At 55.5% G+C, this 19952-nt stretch overlaps 1 protein-coding gene and 1 long non-coding RNA gene across 2 annotated transcripts in view; both read right to left on the bottom strand.

Moving 5' to 3' along the window:
- Window positions 1-18532, bottom strand: part of LOC131278915 (disks large homolog 5-like) — a 52052-nt gene extending 33520 nt beyond the window's left edge. The window contains 9 exon segments of the mRNA XM_058299552.1: window positions 6117-6242; window positions 7078-7222; window positions 7225-7261; window positions 11174-11483; window positions 12789-13129; window positions 14150-14314; window positions 14644-14714; window positions 16031-16216; window positions 18436-18532. Coding sequence (XP_058155535.1) covers window positions 6117-6242; window positions 7078-7222; window positions 7225-7261; window positions 11174-11483; window positions 12789-13129; window positions 14150-14314; window positions 14644-14714; window positions 16031-16216; window positions 18436-18532 — 1478 coding nt within the window.
- On the bottom strand, window positions 441-5002 carry LOC131278781 (uncharacterized). The gene is made up of 2 exons (XR_009186215.2): window positions 3590-5002; window positions 441-1654 (listed from the first exon to the last, which is right to left on the bottom strand). It is a non-coding gene; the product is annotated as an uncharacterized lncRNA (long non-coding RNA).
- Window positions 18533-19952: the final 1420 nt, after the last annotated feature.

Here is a 19952-nt window from a genome sequence, read left to right as displayed (position 1 = left end):
GGATTTTTAACAATGTGGATGAAACCAACGCCAGTAGTGAAAGGATGGTCCGTTCAACAAACAGTGCTGGAGCACCTGAACACCACAGGCAAAAAAGTAATGATCTAAACCTCAAAACTTCTACGAATTAACTCAAAATGGATCATGGGTTCAATTTTTAATTTAATTTTGTAGATTTAAATGTAAAATTTAAAACCACAAAACTCTGAGAAGGACATATAGGAGAAAATTTTCAAGACTTGGGCTAGGGGAAGATAAAAAGGACTTTGGTGAAATTAAAAACTTCAGTGTTGGCCGCCGCTGCGGCACTGCAGGCGGGTCACTGCAGGCGAGTCACTGCCGGGGATCGGGCCTACGCCACGGCCGGACCGGGGCGGCAGCGGGCGGCTCAAGGCTTGGGGGACGCGTGGTTCGATGGAAGAAGAACCACGGAGACGAGGTCTATGCGCAGGTCTGATTTTATTCGGGAAGTACATGAGGTTTTATAGTGTCATGGAGGCGGGGAGGTTGTGGGAGGGGCATGTCCGCGGGGCAGCTGAGGATTGGCTGCAGAGGCAAGGGCGGACCTGCGGTTTATGACGTAAGCCATTGATGGCAGGGGGGGTTGTTTCAGAGTTTGTGCCGGGGCGGATACGGGATGAGGGCGGTTGAAATGAGGCGGGGAGAACAGCGATCGGCTGGGAGGGGGAAGATAACAGTGGCTGGGAGGAGGGGCGGAGGGAGGCAGCAGCACAAACTGCTGCTGAGAAGGGCCATAATACAGAGGGGTTACGAGGAACAGGCGGGCAAAGTGTAAGGAAGCGAAAGGCAGGGTGGGAGCAGGGGACAATTGTTCCCTCTTTCGAAAATAAGAACGCACAGGTTTTGCGGGATTGACATTTTGTGGGGAGGAAAGATGAGGGGGGGGTGAGAGGAGGGGAAATAGGAGAGAAAGGAATGAGGAGGGGTTGCCGGCAGGGGGCGTGGGGGCACGAGGGGGGCGTGAGCAGAGGGGAGGGCGGCTGAGACGCCAGATTCCCCATGCGGAGGGCAGAGAACCCGTACCCGCAGCTCGAGGTGACCACGATGGGCCCTATCGATGGCCGCCTCCTGCCACCTCCGTGAGCCACACCTGGGCGTGCCGGGCCTCCTCGGGAAGGGGATGGCTTTGGGAGAGGACTAGGACAGCTATGGAAAGGTTGGTGACGAACTGCAAGGCGTCGAGGGGAATAGGGATGGAGACATTTGGCAACGACGAGGAGACAGGAAGGGCGAGGGGGTCGCAGCTTTCTGGGAGGAAGTCGCAGTTGGGGGAGTACATGGTGGGGAAGGTGGGGGAGTGAGGGGAGAGAAAGAGGAAACCAGGCGGTTGGAGAAGGGCGGCCCAAAGGGGTGTGGCCTGGGCTGAGGAGGCTAAGGAGAGCATAATGATGAGAAGGTGTAGGAGGCAGGGGGTGGTAGGAGGGCGCCGGGCAGGGGAGGCGCGAACACGACGGAGAAGCTGGAGAATTTGCTGCTTGATGGAGGCATCTTCGAGGGAGAGATGGCTCAAGCGGCGGACAAGAAGACGATGTCGACGTCGCACGCGGCAGGAGAGAGCTGGCGTGGTCCCTGCGGGTGATGGCGCAGGAGGGGCAGACTCAGGCGGGCTCGACTGGGCAACTGGAGGCGTCATCTGCAATGACAAGAGGAGAAAAACCTCACGGGGGGGGTGAGATGCGGAGAAGGGCCATCATTACGGCAGGGGGGAGTCATCAGGGGGAAGGGGGTCGGGGGGTGGAAGGTCGGCAGGGCCGTGCGGGGTGCCTTTCCCGCATCGCGGTCAAGGAGTGGAGGGCGCGCGGGGAGCGGGGGCTGCTGATGGCGGCTCCATGCCCCGAGGGGCCGGGCGCGGCGGTGCCGGGAGGTTAGGGCACTCCCGTGCGAAGTGGCCTAGCTCGCCACAACGGAAACATGTATTGATGGTTTGGACGGCGGCAACAAGGGCGGGAGCGAGGGCGGTGGTTTGGCCGGAGACTCCGGAGCAAGCAAGGACCCAGTCTTGGAGGGGCCTGTCACGAAGGGGACGGATGATGGCCTTGCAGGCTGGATTAGCTCCCTCTTGTAGGAGATCTTTGACGAAGGACTCGCGGGCTGCGTTGCCGACAACTCGCCTCTCTGCAGCGGCCTGCACACGAGCTACGAACTCGTTAAACGGCTCCTCGGGTTTTTGGAAAAGCTTCACGAGGGGCTCTGGGGCGGCCGCGGCGCACGAACGGAAGGCTCAAAAAACACAGTCACGGAGCTGGATGAAAAACCCAGGCGGGGTGGCAGTGTAGGCGCTGGGATCGCCGTAAGGGCCGAACCCGAGAAATGCGTCTGCAGGGTAATGCACACCCTGACGAGCATTGTCGGCAATCTGACTGTCGATCAGGACACCGAGATGGGCTCGCCAGTCAATGAATTGCCCCGGGGAGAGAACCGCTCGGGCTAGAGAGATCCAGTCGTAAGGGATGCAGCGAGGGATGGTCATACGCTCGAGAATGTCTTGGGCATGAGGGCTGGCAAGGCCATCTTCCTTGATTGCATCACGGAGCATTTGGATGTCTTTGGGCGAGAAGGGGATCCACGCTTGTGGGTTTTGCGGAGTGCGAGCGGGATTGAGGGGGAACATCTGAGCCAGAGGCGGAGTGGGAGAGGTGAGAAAGGCGGTGTCGTACGCTGGTGGAGGAGGATTCCCGATGCTCCCGCTATTGCTGGAGCAGGCGGGAGGTGAAGCGGGCCATGAAGGTGAGGCACTGGTGGTGCCACTGGGCGCCGGCCAGGAGGGCGTGGCGGCAACGGTGCTTCTGATTGGCCAAGATGGCGGCACGGTGACGTCACGCCTGACATCACTTCTGGCCTCGGGCCAAGATGGAGGAGTGGCCACGTCATTTCCAGGTACAGGCCAAGATGGCACCGGAGGCTCTGCCGGTTTAGCCGAAAATGGCGATCGGCAGGCATCCGGGACGGGACCGGATGGCGATGAGACAGGAAGAGGTGGGTAAAGGCGGGAAGAGGGCGCCGAGGAAGAAGAAGGAGGAGGTGCGCCATGTTGGCATTGTTTGCAGGACGCGGTGGGGGGGGAAGAAGGCGGGGGGTCGCCATGTTGGTTGGGGTCCGGATCAGAGGCTGTGGGGGGATCCAGTTCGAGCGCGGCCTCTAGCTGGGCGGACAGAGAACGAGTATCATCGTCTCCATCAGGATCGCATGTGAGAGGGTGGCTAGGCTCACAAGCGAGAGCAGAGGCAGGGGAGGGCACACCTTGGAGACAGGCGCGGATAGCGACGAGGGTCGGGATAAGGCCGGGGGGAAACTGCTTGCGATCGTGCTCCATAGCGGACGTCACCCGCTGAATTAGACGTTCATAGGTCTCTGGGCTCCAGAGAGCACAGGTGGTGAGCCAAGGATTAAAGGGTAGGAGAAGGTCCCAGTACCGCTGTAGCTGACGGAGAGAGACCTTCACGTGGTGAGTCTCTAAAAGGGCAGCGAGCAAGCGGACTTGAGGAACCTGACGGGATGAGAGGGAGGCCCCCATCGCGGCAGAGGGCTCAGGAGGGGGGTGAAGGGAGCAACGCCGGAGAGTCCCTACCTTGAGCGGCGGCACGGGAGGACGGCGATGGGTCCCGTGCGAGGTTCAGCAGCGGACTGGCCAAGCGAGGGGCCGAAGCTGGGGTCCCTGTTCCGGGCGCCAACTGTGGCCGCCGCTGCGGCACTGCAGGCGGGTCACTGCAGGTGAGTCGCTGCCGGGGATCGGGCCTACGCCACGGCCGGACCGGGGCGGCAGCGGGCGGCTCAAGGCTTGGGGGACGCGTGGTTCGATGGAAGAAGAACCACGGAGACGAGGTCTATGCGCAGGTCTGATTTTATTCGGGAAGTACATGAGGTTTTATAGTGTCATGGAGGCGGGGAGGTTGTGGGAGGGGCATGTCTGCAGGGCAGCTGAGGATTGGCTGCAGAGGCAAGGGCGGACCTGCGGTTTATGACGTAAGCCATTGATGGCAGGGGGGGTTGTTTCAGAGGTTGTGCCGGGGCGGATACGGGATGAGGGCGGTTGAAATGAGGCGGGGAGAACAGCGATCGGCTGGGAGGGGGAAGATAACAGTGGCTGGGAGGAGGGGCGGAGGGAGGCAGCAGCACAAACTGCTGCTGAGAAGGGCCATAATACAGAGGGGTTACGAGGAACAGGCGGGCAAAGTGTAAGGAAGCGAAAGGCAGGGTGGGAGCAGGGGACACTTCAGCTCTGCAAAAAGCCATGAAAAAGATGACAAAAGACTCGATATCCTGATGACTTGCATGTGATGCCTTTCTTCCTAAAACCCAAACCCCCTTTCCGGGTTCATCGGTGTGACCCTTCAGCCCCAGGGACACTCTTTTGTAACCTGCTCATTTCCTGCTCAAGTGTGCCCTCCCCCAAGCCCACAGCTCTGGCCGGCCCGAGGTCTTTCTGGCCATCTCCAAAGGCTGCTTGGCCTTCCTGGGACACCGCCAGTCCCCACCCCAGACCAGGTGAAGGGTGCTTCCACCAGGGTCCCACAGCCCTCGGCCAGCGCTCTGCATTTAATGCATGCTGCACTCACCCCTGCTGTCATCTGATCGGGTGCACACCTGTGCTCCCACAGGCTGGGGGCTTCCTCGGGAGCAGCACTGACCCCTCGTCAGCATCACGGGTTAGAGAACTTAGGAGCTTAGCAGAGAGAAGGTACAAATCCAAGTATGCCAAAGGAACAAATGGAAGATGCTTGAAAGTTCCTGGCATCTCTGGTGCAATTAAAATGCAAAACCTTCTCCCAGGTTCAAGCTCCAGAGGTTCCAGGATTTAACTTAATTTAGATCCATTGCTCATGAGAGCCAAGGTGGGCGCCTGGCAGGGGGAGTTGGACACTTAGGTTCCAAACGCCTGAGACTTTTCTTAGAGCACTCAAACCCTGGAGATTCTGGTTTGATTTTTCAGAATAAATATTAGATTTTACTGAATGGAGGAGGAAGCACTGTCAACTCCCTCAAAGGCACTGCTCAAGTGTGTGCAGGCTTGTACACTCACACAACACACCAGCTCTTAACTCCCCTTCCCCACACTATCAGCATAGGAAAACTTCCAACGTACAGAGAACCACTGCTTCTCAAGTTCAAGTTCTCTCTATTACACTGATGAGTATTGGGCTCTGCCACTTTCTATGGTTAAAGTGTGATCTTTCTTTTATCAACCACTGCTAAAGGCTATCATGCCTTAAATGGCTCTCCTGGGAGCAAGCTGGAACCACAGGGAGGATGTCTGATACCCCAAAGATTCTCCTCTAAATGGACAGCCTCATAACACAAGCAGAGTGGACGGATGAGCCTGAGATATGCTGCCTTGGAAACATTGACTCACAGTCATGACTATTTTCATTGTTGACATATTTGTCTCTCTAACAGCCCCATTTATCCAGCTCCTCCTAGGGACTTTGCTGGCTCAGCACTGTCTGCCCACGGTTGTCCAGAGGGCCTGGCCCATACTGAGGACATCCTCAACCAACATCACAGAATGAATGAATGGCTGGCAAGTCCCCAGGCAGACTGCCTGGACAGACTGCATTGCAAGGCTTTCCTCCTTTGTGACTTCACACATGGATCCTGCTGATGGAGGGGTTGGGGACACGTTCTGCAGTGCTCTAAAGAATTTCTAGTGAGGGATGCAGATGTGGCTCAAGCAACTGAGCTCCTTTCTACCACATGGGAGGTCCCTGGTTCGGTTCCTGGTGCCTCCTAAAGAAGACAAGCTGAAGTGATGGGCAGGTGCAACAGAGTGACGCAACAAGGGACACAAGAAGAAAAACATAATGAGAGAGACACAACAAAGCAGGGAACAGAGGTGGCTCAAGCGATGAGGTGCCACCCTCCCACATCGGAGGCCCTGGGTTCAGTTCCCAGTGCCTCCTGAAGAAACAAGGAAGACAAATGGACACAGCGAGTGCAAACAATGAGGGGATGGGGAGAAATAAATCTTTTAAAAAAAAAGGCGGCACTGAGACCTGCCCTACGGACTGACGGAGCGGGGCAGAGAGAAGGACACGGTGCCCAGGCTGCACGCGGGGAAAAGCCCTTGCCTCATCCCCAAGGCGCCCACCCCAGCGTACTTGAGCTCCTTGAGCTCCCGGCTGATGTCATTCTTCTGCTTGCGCGTGTCGTCCAGGCTGCGCAGGGCCTCAGCCAGCTCGCTCACCGCCCAGTCCCGCTCCCGCCGCAGGTTGTCACACAGCGTCCTGGCAGAGAGGGGGCAGTGGGCAAGGTCAGCACAAGAGGCGTGGAAAGCTCAAGGGCCTGCAATGGACACTTCTAGATGCACAGAAGGAGGCTGGGGAGCCGGGGGTGATCATCCAGGCCGGGTCCATCATGAGACGAGGGGACAGGGAGGACCCCCGAGCAAGCAGCAGCAGGTTCCAGGCTCTTCCCACTGTTTCCCCCTCAACGTGCCTGGAGTTACAGACCACCCTCCTCCCTGCCCCACCCTCCTGCAGATGCTCACTCCCACCTGGCTCAAGACCCACCTGGGAGGTCTCCTCTTCCATGAGCCCCCTGCCCACCTGGCAGCCTGTGCTGCAGAGCCCACGTGTCTAGGGGCTTTCTGGAGCCACCCCCCAACCCACAGCCAGGCAGGAGCCCCAGGCTCACACCTCTGCAGGTCTGAGCCCCTCCAGGGCACAGGCCAGGTGTGGCATGGCTCTCCTAAAGCGACCTGTGGCTTTGAGGACCCTAGGACTACCTCAGCTGTTCCAGAGAGGAGGTGGGCATGGGCAGCCTTGGCAACATGGGAGCCTGGGCTCTGTGCCACTTCCGGAACCGCCTGATGCTGCTGTGCCCAGGGGCTGGTCCCCACCTCTCTACGGCCCCAAACCCCATACCCAGGCCCTGAGCAAGGACTGCACCCCGGAGAAACCACAGAGAGGGTCAGAGCAGGGTCAGAGCGGGAGCAGACAGGGAGCCCACCACTCCTTCCCCACCCCTGCCGGGGCCTCCCTGGCCACACCCTCCAGCCCACACTGCGCACTAAGGGGCTCGCTACCGGCAGGGTCCCCAGGGGGGGGTGGCGGTGCCTACCGGATGCTGTCACGCTCTGCCACGATCTTGTCTCGCTCCTGGAAGGCCCAGTCCTGCCGGCACTTGGCCACATCTGCCTCCTGGAGGGCTTCCTTCAGCTCCTGGCACAAAGCCTTGCACTGCTTTCGAAGGATTTCAACCTCCTGTTGGCTCTCCCAGCGTCCATTGTCACTGTGTCTTTGATCTGGGGGGGGTGAGGGGACAAGCAGAGGGGACTTTTGTGGGGCTTTCTGGCTCCTACCAGGATCAGGGCTGGAGCCGAAGCTCTAGGTTTGGGGGAGGCGCGGATCACAGCTCTGCTCGGGATTTTACTCAATGCTCGGGATTCATCGAGTTCAGGATCTGAGAGGTCTTAGTACCTAGTTCCACTCTGGTAAGGAACCATCTCACTTTGCCATCCAGAGGTGGAGACCCCAAGGGGAGGCGGCTTTGCCCTTCCCCCTCTCCCTCCCCCTGGGCCCCTCAGCCCTGTGGGTCCCAGAAGTGAATTCATCCAAAAAGACTATTTCCTTGTAAGCAGCACAGCAGCTCTGCACTTAGGTCTGTGGAGGGGCAGGAAGGCGGTAACTCATAAGGAGTGCTGCAATTCGGGAGCTGAGAGGCCCCGAGAGGGCCCTCTGTGGGAGCCTGGTTTGCTGCCGAGGAACCTCAGGATCCGAGAGGTCCCCCAAGGCCCCCGCTGGTGGGAGCGCTGAGCCCGGACCCCGGCCTTCCAACTCTCACTCCAGAGTTCCTCCCTCTACACCATGCACCCCCCAAGGTCTCTCCCCACAGCCCCTGGGCGGGGCTGGGGCCCCAGGTTGGGGAAGAACATGCTGGTTTTCCCACCACTCGCCTGGCCCAGGCATGAGGCCAATTCAAAAGGCCCCTGGGCTGCAGCCCAGCCCCCCAGATGCTCCTCTCAGAGTCCCATCTCCTGCTGCCTTCCCTGCTCCTGAATAGCTTCAAAACTCCTTCCTGCTCCTTTCCTCTCCCACACTGCTCAGGCTCTCTCCACCACAGCTGAGCTCCGCTCCTAAAGGGGCACTGCGGTTGCCCGGGTGATGGGGGGGCAGGGACGCAGCAGCCACTGTGCCAGGCAGCCACGCCATCCTTTCTGTGAGCTGGGGGCTTGGTCGGAGGGGCCTGACCTGGGAAGCGACCCAGCACCTGGGGAGAACTTGTGACCAATGGCAGTGCCCACCCCACCCCCCGCTGCCCCAGGCAGCACCTTGGTCCACCAGAGGGCCACAAGCCCCAACTGGACCAGGTCAGCTGATGGCCAGAGGCTGGGGGCGTGGTCCAGGACAGGCCCACGCAGCAGCTGGGAAGCAGAAGGGAAAGCAGAGGGATCTGGTGTCCAGAGCTGACCCAACACCCAGAGCAGACCCAGATTCTGGAGAGGACCTGGCGTCCACAGTGGGCCTGGTGCCCAGAGCAGAGCTGGTGCCAGGGCTGGGCAAAGGCCCTGATTGGCATCCAGACCTCCTGGGCCCTTCCTGCCCATTCAGGAGAAAGGCATGGGAAGGGGAGTGGACCAAGGGAAGGAAAGCAGAAGGGAGGGAGGGAAGAGAGGTGCAGAGAGAAGGGCAGAGACTGCCAGGGAAGCCCGAATTGCACTAGAGACAAAAAGCAGCTGATTCTGAGATCTGGGGAGCAGGTCACCATGGCTGAGGCCCTGGACAGGGCACTGTGGCAAGGCATGGAAAGCAGGGAGGTGTGCCCAGGGAGAGGGTCCGACCCAGGAAGGCCCAGGCCACTGGGTGATGTGGTGCATCTGGAGGCCAGGCAAAGTGCAGAAGGGAGCCGAGCATTTCAGCCCTGGAAGCCCTTGGCTGCCGGGGAAGGGAGAGGCTCTCCTCTCCCGCCTGCCAATTTGGAACAGAGCCTAGAAAAGATTCCAGCTCAGCTGGCCGGCAGGCTCCATGCCCAGCCAAGACCCCCCACACAGTCCAGGAAGCGCACTCTGCTCTCGAGTGCACTGGGCAAGCAGCCAGCGGCAGTGAACTCGTTCCTAGAGCTAGCACCCAGGGCAAGGTGGGCATTGATCTGCCCACACTCCCTGTGCTTTCAGACTTCCTCAAAGGGCACAACTCCTCCAGCGGCAGATGCCCCCCAGGCAGCCCCGCCACCCCACTGCACGTCACCTGCGCCATCCACTTTTCTGCATCTGCTCTTCCTTGACCCTTTTGTTTACTTACTGACTCAGTCATTTTCAGTTTTCTTCCTAGTCATTTTGTTTCCCTTTCTGATATGGACAATATCCACTCGCCCCCACCCCCAAAATTAATTACTTAAATCCCAGAAGGCGAAAATGAGTTGATAGTTTTCCTGGGACCATTACGGAGTTCTAATGCATTAACTTTCCTTATTAGAAATTCCTTCAACATCTTTTCAAAAAATCCATCAACATAAAAAGTATACCCTATTGCTTTTCTTTTTTCTTTTTTTTTTTTTAAAGATTTATTTATTTATTTAATTTCCCCCCCTCCCCTGGTTGTCTGTTCTTGGTGTCTGTTTGTTGCGTCTTGTTTCTTTGTCTGCTTTTTGTTTCTTTGTCCGCTTCTGTTGTCGTCAGCGGCACGGGAAGTGTGGGCGGCGCCATTCCTGGGCAGGCTGCTCTTTCTTTTCACGCTGGGCGGCTTTCCTCACGGGCACACTCCTTGCGCGTGGGGGCTCCCCCACGCGGGGGACACCCTTGCGTGGCACGGCACTCCTTGCGCGCATCAGCACTGCGCATGGCCAGCTCCACACGGGTTAAGGAGGCCCGGGGTTTGAACCGCGGACCTCCCATATGGTAGACGGACGCCCTAACCACTGGGCCAAAGTCCGTTTCCCCTATTGCTTTTCAACCACCAGCTAGAGAAGTCTCAGTCCTTTTGAATGAAATTGCCATTATGTGACCCTCTTTTACCTACAAAAACACGATTTCGTATGGTTCAACCTGATATACACAGGGCAGTAAGCTTCCGATGAGAATAATACTAACCTTAATAATAAAAGTAGAGTCAAGTTGTTCCTAAGTCTCATGGGGCCCACTCTACGTGCTTTTTCTACATTCAACCATTTGATTGTCACAGCCCTGGGAGGCAGCTGCCACTGTCTTCCCCACTTTGCAGGTGAAGAAGCCGAAGCATAGAGCGGCCCCCGGCTGCGGAGGTCCCCTGCAAGCACAAGGCTGTGTCCCTCGCATGCCCGCGGTCCCTGGCACCCCTGGCATCCCCGGCACAGGAAGAAAGCCTCGCAGGGCCCTGGACGCCTCTCAGGCACCAGCCCTGTGCCATGCTTGGTAGAGGGGAGGGGTCTGGCTGTGACCACCCAGTGCCCACCTCCCCCTGCCAAGCTGCCCCACCCATAAGACCTTGCTTCTTGTTTCTCACAGACCAACCTTAAAACCTACATTCTGACTGAGCTGCCAAGGAAAGCAGCAACGTGGAGAGGCATAAACAGATGGTTTTGATGGGGAGAACATTCACTACGATCAAGTTCAGCAGCACACAGCAGAGCTGAAAGATGTAAAAGGGAAGCTCAAATACGGGGGGAGCTCCTGCTGGACACAGATGGCCTCGGGGTCAGCAGTGACCATGAGGAAGGCCTGGGGTGACCAGGTAGGAAGTCTTCAAAAACTCCACACTGAAGGCACAGGATTCCAGCAGAGTGGCCCCATGCTGGTGCTAATGAGCAAGCCTTCCCTTGACCCTGGAGGTAAGGCCCCCAGGGAGCAAGGCTTGAGGAGAAGGGTCTTGGGGTCAACCCAGGATAACATCTTCCCGGAAGAACGCTGACCACCCCTTTAATAAGCAAATGCCCACGACTGAGGGAACACTTCCAGACCCATCGACAGCTTTGGGGACTTGCTCTCAGCATCTTTCTCCTTCACGAGCAAGCCCTTGCTCTAGCCCCTGACTTTTCAAGATTATCTACTATTGCTTCACCATGGGTCTGGGTGTGAGGGTGCCTGGGTAGCGTCCGAAACTCAGCCAGCGTTTCAGGCGAAAACGAGCAGGCCTTCGTGCCAACTCGGAAGGCGGCTTCTGACCGGCCGCTGTGCCCACTGCAGCCCCCTCCTCCCTGGCTGCTTTAGAAGATGCTGGACGGCCACCGTCCCCCTGCCTACCTGTCGCAGTGCCTCCATCTCCTCACTGGCCGCCTTCTTCTCAGATGTGCTCTTGAGCTTGGACTTGGCCAGCTCCACCTCGGTCTGCAGCTTGTCCAGCTCAGAGATGACCTGGTCCCGCTAGCTCATGATGAGCTTGTACTCGCTGTACACTGCATCCCGCTCCTCCTTGTACTTCTCCGACTCCTTGGCGGTCTTCGCTTGCGTGGTCCGCAGCTCCATCAGCTCCGACTGCAGCAGCTCCATCTCCCACTGCAGGTCCTTATTCTGGGTCGTGGCCTTGTTCAGCTCGTGGTGGATTGCCTTGAACCTAGGGGAGTGGTGCCCAGGGCACCGGGGAGGGGCGGGGGGCCTGCCCAGTCAGCTGCTAGGCCGAGGCCACTGCGCTAGACCGCCTTTCTCCCACACCCCTGACAAAGGAAAGTTATGGAGTCCTGGTGTCCGTGAACCTGGAATCTTTCTCAGCCTTTAACAAATACCAGAAGCTGAGCTGAGGATTTTATGCCTCCCGTTTTACTAGAAATAACACCTTATATCTTCCACAGCCAAGCCATGTTCTTTAAAAAATAAAAATAAAGGCTGCAGCAGCCCAGCACACGGGAGCTCAACGCAGCTTTGATCTAAGTTGAGTCCGACCGCCACGTTTTCACAGACACTAAGGCCTCAAGTCAGTCAGCACAGAGACCACAGCTCCGGCCAGCCCCGTGCAAGGCAACCTGCAAGTCAGGGCCTGCAGCGCGAGACTGGCATTCTCAAAGGCTGTTCCTTGAAACCCCAGTCCTGCACAGGGTCCCACTAAACATGCTGGGTGCTCTGGCGGCTTATGTTTGGGAACACTGCATCCTGTGCCCCACTCTTGGCAAGTCACATTGCGCAATACCAGAGTAAAAGGCCCGGAGAGGTCCTGATGTAAAGAAACCTGTTTGCAATTCAATCCAGCAATTTCCAAACCTATTTATCAAGAGAAAACGTCTACTTAAGAAGCCCAGGAAGACTGCTGAGAATTGGCGTTGTGCAGGAACGTTCCTTACGAAACACTATTTGGAGGAAGGGAGCACAGCCCTGAAGAAGATCATATTCCTTAATTTAAAAATAAAACTTTGGAAGGAACAATGCCTAAGACAAGTGGCTGTCCTATTCTCTGGGTGGGTAACTGACACAGATGGAAACGCTTGTGGTGAAACCTGGATGAACTGCATGCTTTGTTGATATGTATCAATAAAATAGATACGTTTTTTTTTAAAAAAAAAGAATTACCAGCATTAGAAGAAAGAAAGAGAGAGAGAGAAGGGAGGGAGGGAGGAAGGGAAGAAAAGGAAAGAAAAGGAAAAAAGCAAGCTCAGAGCACTCAGAGCTACTCAGGGGAGAGGAAGGAGCCACAATTCATGAGACTTACTGGGTGTCAAAAACAACGCTTCCTGGAGACCAGTAGCCTGTGCTGGTTTTAATCCCGGAAGGCGCTGGGAGCCTCGCAGATAACCACCAGCCCAGAGGTTAGCCCCCTTCCCCCCCACGCCCAGGGGAGTTCAAGCAGCTCCCCCGCCCTTCTCAGAGAAGGTGGGGCAGGTGCAGGCTCTGCCCGTGCGTGCCCCCCTCCCAGCCCCCCGGCTCCTACCTCCTCAAGGAGAGGGCGCACTGGTGCTGCAGCTGGATGGCGGTGTCCCTCTGCTGGGTCAGCATGTCCGTCTGCTTCAGCAGCCGCTGGTTCTCCCGCTCCAGCTGCTCCAGGAGGTTCAGTTCTGAGCTGTGGATGGCCACCTTCTCACTGAACCTCTTCCGCAGGGCGTCGTAGTCCTTCTTGACCCCCTCCAGCTTGTCCATGGCCGTGTCGTACAGCTTGTTGAGAATCTCCGAGGACCCGCTGCGCTTCAGCACTTGGAGACAGAGACTGCCTGGCTCACCCAGGGCCTGTGGGGGCTGGGGGGGCTGTGCCCAGAGCACAGCACACCCACACTTCTATCTGGGAGGGAAGGCCCCACCCTCTAGCCTGGGGGAATCTGGCTGTCTCATTCACAGGCCCTGCCATCACATGAGGCTGATTCATTCAGATTTATTCATTCACAAATCTCTATTAAGTACTGTGCAGAAAACCATAAACATTGCAGACGTAAGGCTGTGTTTAAGGACAGAAATCCAGAAAAAGGCCTGTTTGCAAGGCTGGCCCTTGGCTGGTATCTAGGAACTTGAAGGGTAAACCATTCCCTACAGTGACATAAAACCTTCCCTAAATGATCAAAGTGGCTCATGGTGCCTAAACTGTACAAATAACATGTTACACTCTGAGCACCTGCTCTTCTTCTGGGAGTCACACACTTAGTCAACAGAAAGCCCTCATGACTTTTAGATCAAGCAACACCTTGTACCCAGGTCTGGCAAAGTTCCAGTAACTACAAAGTATTGCCCTTATTCATGGGAAATAACTCAAAACTTCGAAAAGAAAGACTTCAAATATTCAATTACCAAACATTCCCTAAACCAGGTGAGAACCCGATTAGGTCCAATCTGGTTTACTGTGCAGCCCTGGCACTGCAGTTATTCCCAAAGTAGCCCACAAGGGGGCAGTCCGTTGCAGACCAGCCAAATGCTCTCCAGATTTGTCTCACAAGCTTCACTGAGAAACAAAATAATTTAAAAGGCCATCTGGAGGTGAATGAACACAAACCTGGTAGAGCCCAATTTCACATGTCTGGGACAGAATTTGGAGTCTATATGATGGTTTGGCATCTCTGCATTGTAAGTCCTTCAAATACCCCAGCCTTGAGTTTAAACCCTGACAGTCCGGGGACAATTCAGGGCCAAGTGAATCACAAGTTCACAGTGAGCAAGGGCACGCAGGGACAAGCCCAGGGATAAGGAGATGACAGAATCTCAGGGTCACAGGGGACCCCGAGGGGCCACTTCCACCAGTGTTATAACCACGCTCATGCACAAGCAGACTGCACAAGAATGCCTGGCTTACTCTGAGCTGAAATCCACCTCCTCTAACTTCAAAGCCTGTTCTTCTACCCCTGGAATCATATAGAACAATCCTTTCTCCACAGGACAGTAGCCGAAGAGGTGCTCATGTGCCCACATGCTCCGCAACCTCTTGCCACAGGCAGGTGCGCCGGGGCCGCCTCTGCGCATCACCATCGACAGCCTCTGGAGAAATCGGGGGGAATCACTGCCTCAGCGCAGACCAGGAAATTTGAAAATTTGAAAAGCTATCCTAGTAGTCCAAACTTTTTCCTTTACACCGTTAGAAGACAGTGTTCTTAGGAGCTAGTTTCCCACACACTGAGTCGCAGTCAACGGTGAGACGTACATAAACGCACACGCAACTGCAGCCAAACATTCAGCCTGCCAGCCCAAGGGCGGTGGAGGTCCGAGGGAGAGCATTTACACCCAGCCTGGGATCCTACCATCCTTCTCGTCCCAGGCAGGCGGTGGAGGTCCGAGGGAGAGCATTTACACCCAGCCTGGGATCCTACCGTCCTTCTCGTCCCAGGCAGGCAGCGGTCTCCAGAGATGACTCCCCAGGCCCGAGCTCCCGACAGTCTGCCTGGGAGGACGGGGTGGGAGTGGCGGGAGGGAAGGACCAAGCCCCGCATTCCGCTCTATCCACGCGGCACGACAGCCGCGGCAGGAGCGGCTCCAGAAGGCAAGCAGAGCAAGAAGAGAACGCACCTGGGTCTGCACTCAAGGCGGGTCAAAACGCTCATTATCTGCGCTTCTCCCCAGACGTGTCCTTCAGGGACCAAGAAACCCCTTTGCCCCTCCCTCTGGGCCCATGACAGGGCATTAGCCTGTGGTTCCTGGGAAAAGAAAGTCAACTTTCAGGAACTACAGAAGAAAAATACTGTATTTTAAAGACAGGGGCCAGGGCAAGAAAGAGAAGAGAGAAGGCTCCAGGGGCCTTATGAGTTTCTCAAATAAACTGGCAGAGCCTATAAAAAGAGAAAATGTGCTTTGCCTTGAACCCAGCAATTTTATCTCTAAGAGTCAAACCTAAGAAAATGTGGAAAAAAGAATGAGGGCAGACGTAAGCATGTCCCGGGAAAGATTATTTGTAACAGGATGAAAGTGCAAACAACCAAGGTGCTTAACACACGGAGAACAGGGTTAGGCCATCCCTGACAACGAAACCATGGAACACTTGGCTGGGAGTTCCGAACTGAAAGAAAACTACAAGGAAACCCACGGTATATTGTTGGGTTAGGAGTAAAGGCAGGTTGCAGGAAATGAAAATGAACTCTGTGCATATGTTAAGTATGACACAGAAAACTATCTACGAAATTAGATGTCAGGGGTGACCGGAGGAGTCCCCTTTCAGGAGGGAACCTGGGGCTGCAGTAGGGGTTGGTAACTGCACGGCTGTTGAAGAGGGTGTTGGTTATTGTTCATGGCCTGTTTGACCAAAGAAGACGTACAATTTCAGTAAAGAAAACAGACAGGCACACATCCTGTACCTGCTTCCCCAGCCAAGGCTCGGCAGCCCCTGCCCTGGTCACTGGGGCATCCCCAAGACAGCCAAGAAGAACCCAAAATGCCGCAGCCCCCTGTCCACATCCGGGCCGCGGCCCTCCCCGTCCCCTCCACACACTCAGAGGGCAAAGCGCCCGTCTGCCCAAGAGGGAACGGGGCCCGGACCCAGGCCCACGAAGCCCCGCCCACCAGGGCAGCCTCACTTCCTGTGAGATAAACCGTACCGAGGGCAGGAGGGCCCCACAAATCCCTCGAGTAAACACACAAGTCAAACAGCACCTTTTACCCAGCAAGGGCCTCTTCACGTTGACAAGGCGTGGGAGGAAGCGAGCCACAAAACCGCCTTGTCCCTGGAGACCGACCTTTACCCCCCAGGCCCCGCGGGGCACAAACCTGGGGCCTGCTGCCCGGGTGGAGGGGGCACGGGCAGCCCCGGCAGCTGGACACAGTCCCCGCGGTGGCCAGGCCACTCCTCCCCCAGCCGCCAAGGCGGCGGCACTTGCCCGGTGACAGCCAGTGCCAATGAAGGACCTGTGGAGCCTGGAGCACGGGCATTTAGTCCTGCCCCGCGGGACAAGCCTTCAGGAAAAAGAAACCAGGGGATGGGCAAAGGGGCCGACAGAAAACACCCCCACTTTATTTGGGAGGATGGGGACAGGACAGGGAAGGAGGCGAAGAGAATGGAGATGCAACTCTCAGTCTGGCTGCCTGTCAAAGCCGTGTACCTCCGGAAGAAAGAGTCAGATTTGGAGGCAAAGAAGTTTTATGCTTCATGAGGGCAGATTTTTTGTGTGTGATGGAGCCTTTCTGAGATCTAATTCACCCTTTTAAAGTAAAACTTCAGTTGGTATTTAGTATCTTTATGAGGTTGTGCAATCACCACTGCCACACAATTCCAGAACATTTCCATCACCCCGAAGATAAATCCTGTACCCATGAAGCAGGGGCTCTCTGGTCCTCCTCCCCTCAGCTCCCGGAAACTGCTCATCTGTGCTGAGTCTCGACGGATTTACCTCTTCTGGACATTTCATGGAAAGGAATCCTGCAATACGTGACCGTCTGTGTCTGGCGGCTTTCATTCAAAATAATGGTTTCCAGGCTCATGCACATTGCAGCGTGCACCAAAACGTCATTCCTGTTTCTGGCTGAATAGTACGCTGCTGTACGGGTAGACCACATTCTCCTCATCCATCCATCCGTCAGTGGACATTTGCGTTGTTTCCACCCTGCGGCTACAGTGACCGATGCTGCCATGAACGTTTGTTCACAGTTTTGTGTGGACAAGTTCTCGGTTACCTTGGCTTTATACCTAGGAGTGGGTCGCTGCGTCACCAGGTAACACCCATGCTAACTTTTTTTTTTTAAGATTTATTTTATTTATTTATTTCTCTCCCCTTCCCCCCCACCCCGGTTGTCTGTTCTCTGTGTCTATTTGCTGCGTGTTCTTTGTCCGCTTCTGTTATTGTCTATTGTCTATTTGCTGCGTGTTCTTTGTCCGCTTCTGTTATTGACGGGAATCTGTGTTTCTTTTTGTCGTGTCATCTTGTGTCGCTCTCCGTGTGTGCGGCGCCATTCCTGGGCAGGCTGCACTTTCTTTCGCGCTGGGCGGCTCTCCTTATGGGGTGCACTCCTTGAGCGCGGGGCTCCCCTACGCCAGGGATACCCCTGCGTGGCAGGGCACTCCTTGCACGCATCCGCACTGCACATGGGCCAGCTCCACATGGGTCAAGGAGGCCCGGGGTTTGAACCACGGACCTCCCATGTGGCAGACGGACGCCCTAACCACTGGGCCAAGTCCGCCACCCCATGCTAACTTTTTGAGGACATGCCAAACTGCCATCTAATGGTCCCACTAGCAATGTATAAGGGTTCCAATTTCTCCACATCCAGATCTGAAAGGCCCAGGACAATAACAGCAAACATCACCAAGTGCTTCAGACATGCCAGGCCCCTGGTGCTGTGCTCTGCATGCAGGCCTCCTTTAATCTCCTCAGCAACCATGAGATGAACTCAGCCAAAAGCCCACTCTGCCACTTCCCAGCAAGGCTAGAAAGGTAGAGCTGCAAACTCTCTCGAAATGATGAATCTCCCAAAGAAGAATAAAATCTAAATTAGACTCCAAGGCAAAAGGTTATCTGATAATTAAGGTAAGCAAACTCACAGAGACAGACTCTAGATGTAAGTTATGAGGGGACGGGGTAGGGTAAGGAAATGAGGAGTGAATGCTTAGATTGCCCTGAAGTTCTGTTTGGATTGATGGTAAAGTTTTGGTAATGGACAGTGGTGCTGGTAGCACAATGCTGTGAACATAATTAACAGCCCTGAAATATATATTTGAAGGTGGCTAAAAGAGGATTTTTTAGGTTGTATATACGGAACTAGAATAAAAATTGAGAGGAAAAAAAACAAAGATGATCTGAGCCAAGGTCAGAGTAGGCAATGGCCAGGAAAAAAGGAGAAGCAAAGGGTGAAGTCAGGGAGGGCCGCCCACCCCTCAGACCAGGAGTCGCCCCTCGCAGTAGAGAGAGGCACGAGGCCTTGGCTGGGGCTCTGTGACCGACTGCCAGGCAGCTCCCGCTCATACCAGGAGCATGGGGGCAGGCCGGCCTGGATCGGCCAGAGCTTCCGACAGGTGAGGCCCACAGTCCTACATGGCTGCTCCGGGAAGCTCGGCACACAGGCAGGGCAGGTGCACGGGCGCTGGCCTCAAGGCGGCACTTCCTGTCAGTGGCACCTGCCTCCTCTCATCCTTGCAGCAATGCTCCAGGAGCATCGCCCCTCCCTCCTGGGACTTTTACCAGGACAGGGGAAAGGAAGGTGAGGGTGCTGCGGCAGCCGCTCTGGGGTCATGTGTCGGGTCAGCCATGGAGGTGGCATGGGGACCACGTGGTCCATGGCGCTCCCCATGGGGCCCGGGGCCTCTGGCTGCTGTCCTGGCCTGCACCTAACTCCCCTTCCTGGGAGCCTTTCCTCTTGCCAAGAACCAGCCAAGGCCTACAGTTAAGTATCAGCCCCCACCCCAGACTCAGGCCTGACCTCGGCCGGCCATATCCCCCAGCAGGGGGCTCATGGGAGGGATGCGGGGGCATCTCACAGCAAGGCTGTCCCAGGGCCCCCCACCCAGTCTGCTCCAGTATGCCACACAGGACCTCAGGAGTTATCAGCCAAACAAAATAAACCACAGAAGCAAAATTTTAAATAGAATATAGTGTATAATGGGAAAATACTGAAAATAGCCCTAGGTTTAGTCAATAGGAGACTGGCTGAATCATTTAAGTACTTCCATGGAATGCAATACTCTACGAAGTTAAAAACAATGAGGTAGCCTTGTACCGAAATAGAAAGAAGTACATGACCTATTAAGCAAAGAAAAAAAAATTCTGGCCAGAAATTGTATCGTTTGATGCCATTTCTGTAAAATAAATGGAGACAGAAGGGTTTGTGTGTGTGTGCAGATAAAAGTCTCAAACCTTCCACTGGTAGTAGGCTAAGTACACTAATGGCAGTTATTTCTGTGTAGTGAGAATATGGGAAGAATTCTACTTTTAATTTTTGACATTCCTGTATCACCTGATTCTTTCATTATTCAGTACAAAATGTTTATTAATTTTGCAATTGGAAAAAATAACCATAGCATAAAAAAAGAAAAAAGCGCCCTCCCCCCCTTTCTGAAGAATTGGACCTGAAAGCCATTAGGTGTGGCAGAGCAAGGCAGGCACCCTGGAGGGGAGGCGCCCTGAGGGGGCTCAGGGCCTGAGTGGGATGGGGAGGGGTCCCCATGGAGGTGAGGCCCGGAGCAGGAGGGCCCAAGAAGGGCAAGACGGGCCTGGCATGGGGAAGGGGACAGAGGAGCTGGAGACAGGTTACAGAGGCGGGCACTGATCAAGGTTAACAGCTCAAAGAATAACAGGCACCAGGTTTCTCATCGTGTGAGGACTGGGGTAAAAAAAAAGGGGGGGGGAATGGGAGAAACCAGGCCAACCCCATGGTGTCAGTGTAAACTCATGGTGATAATCAATCGAGATGCAAATGTGTGTGCATACACATGTATGCATATACAGATATTCCCTACTTCTATCCACTGAGAAGGCCTAGGAGCAGTGACACCCCAATACCTATGAGCATAGCTGGCATTCAGATCTTGCCCCTAAGTACCGTTCTCCACTAAAAGGAATGAAGGCTCCTTGGAGAAATGGCTAATTTCCAGGGCTAGGGCAGGAGATGTATAAAATAAGCCTGGAGCATCTTGTACCAGAGAGCAAGGAAGTGCTCAAATAATGATAGAAAATGTCAAAAAAAAAAAAAAAAAAAGACA

The sequence above is a fragment of the Dasypus novemcinctus genome, chromosome 6 (genome assembly GCF_030445035.2).
Source record: "Dasypus novemcinctus isolate mDasNov1 chromosome 6, mDasNov1.1.hap2, whole genome shotgun sequence".
NCBI classification, from domain to species: domain Eukaryota; kingdom Metazoa; phylum Chordata; class Mammalia; order Cingulata; family Dasypodidae; genus Dasypus; species Dasypus novemcinctus.
The sequence above is the reverse complement of the archived record's forward strand: the minus strand, read 5'-3'. Positions and strand labels throughout refer to the sequence as shown.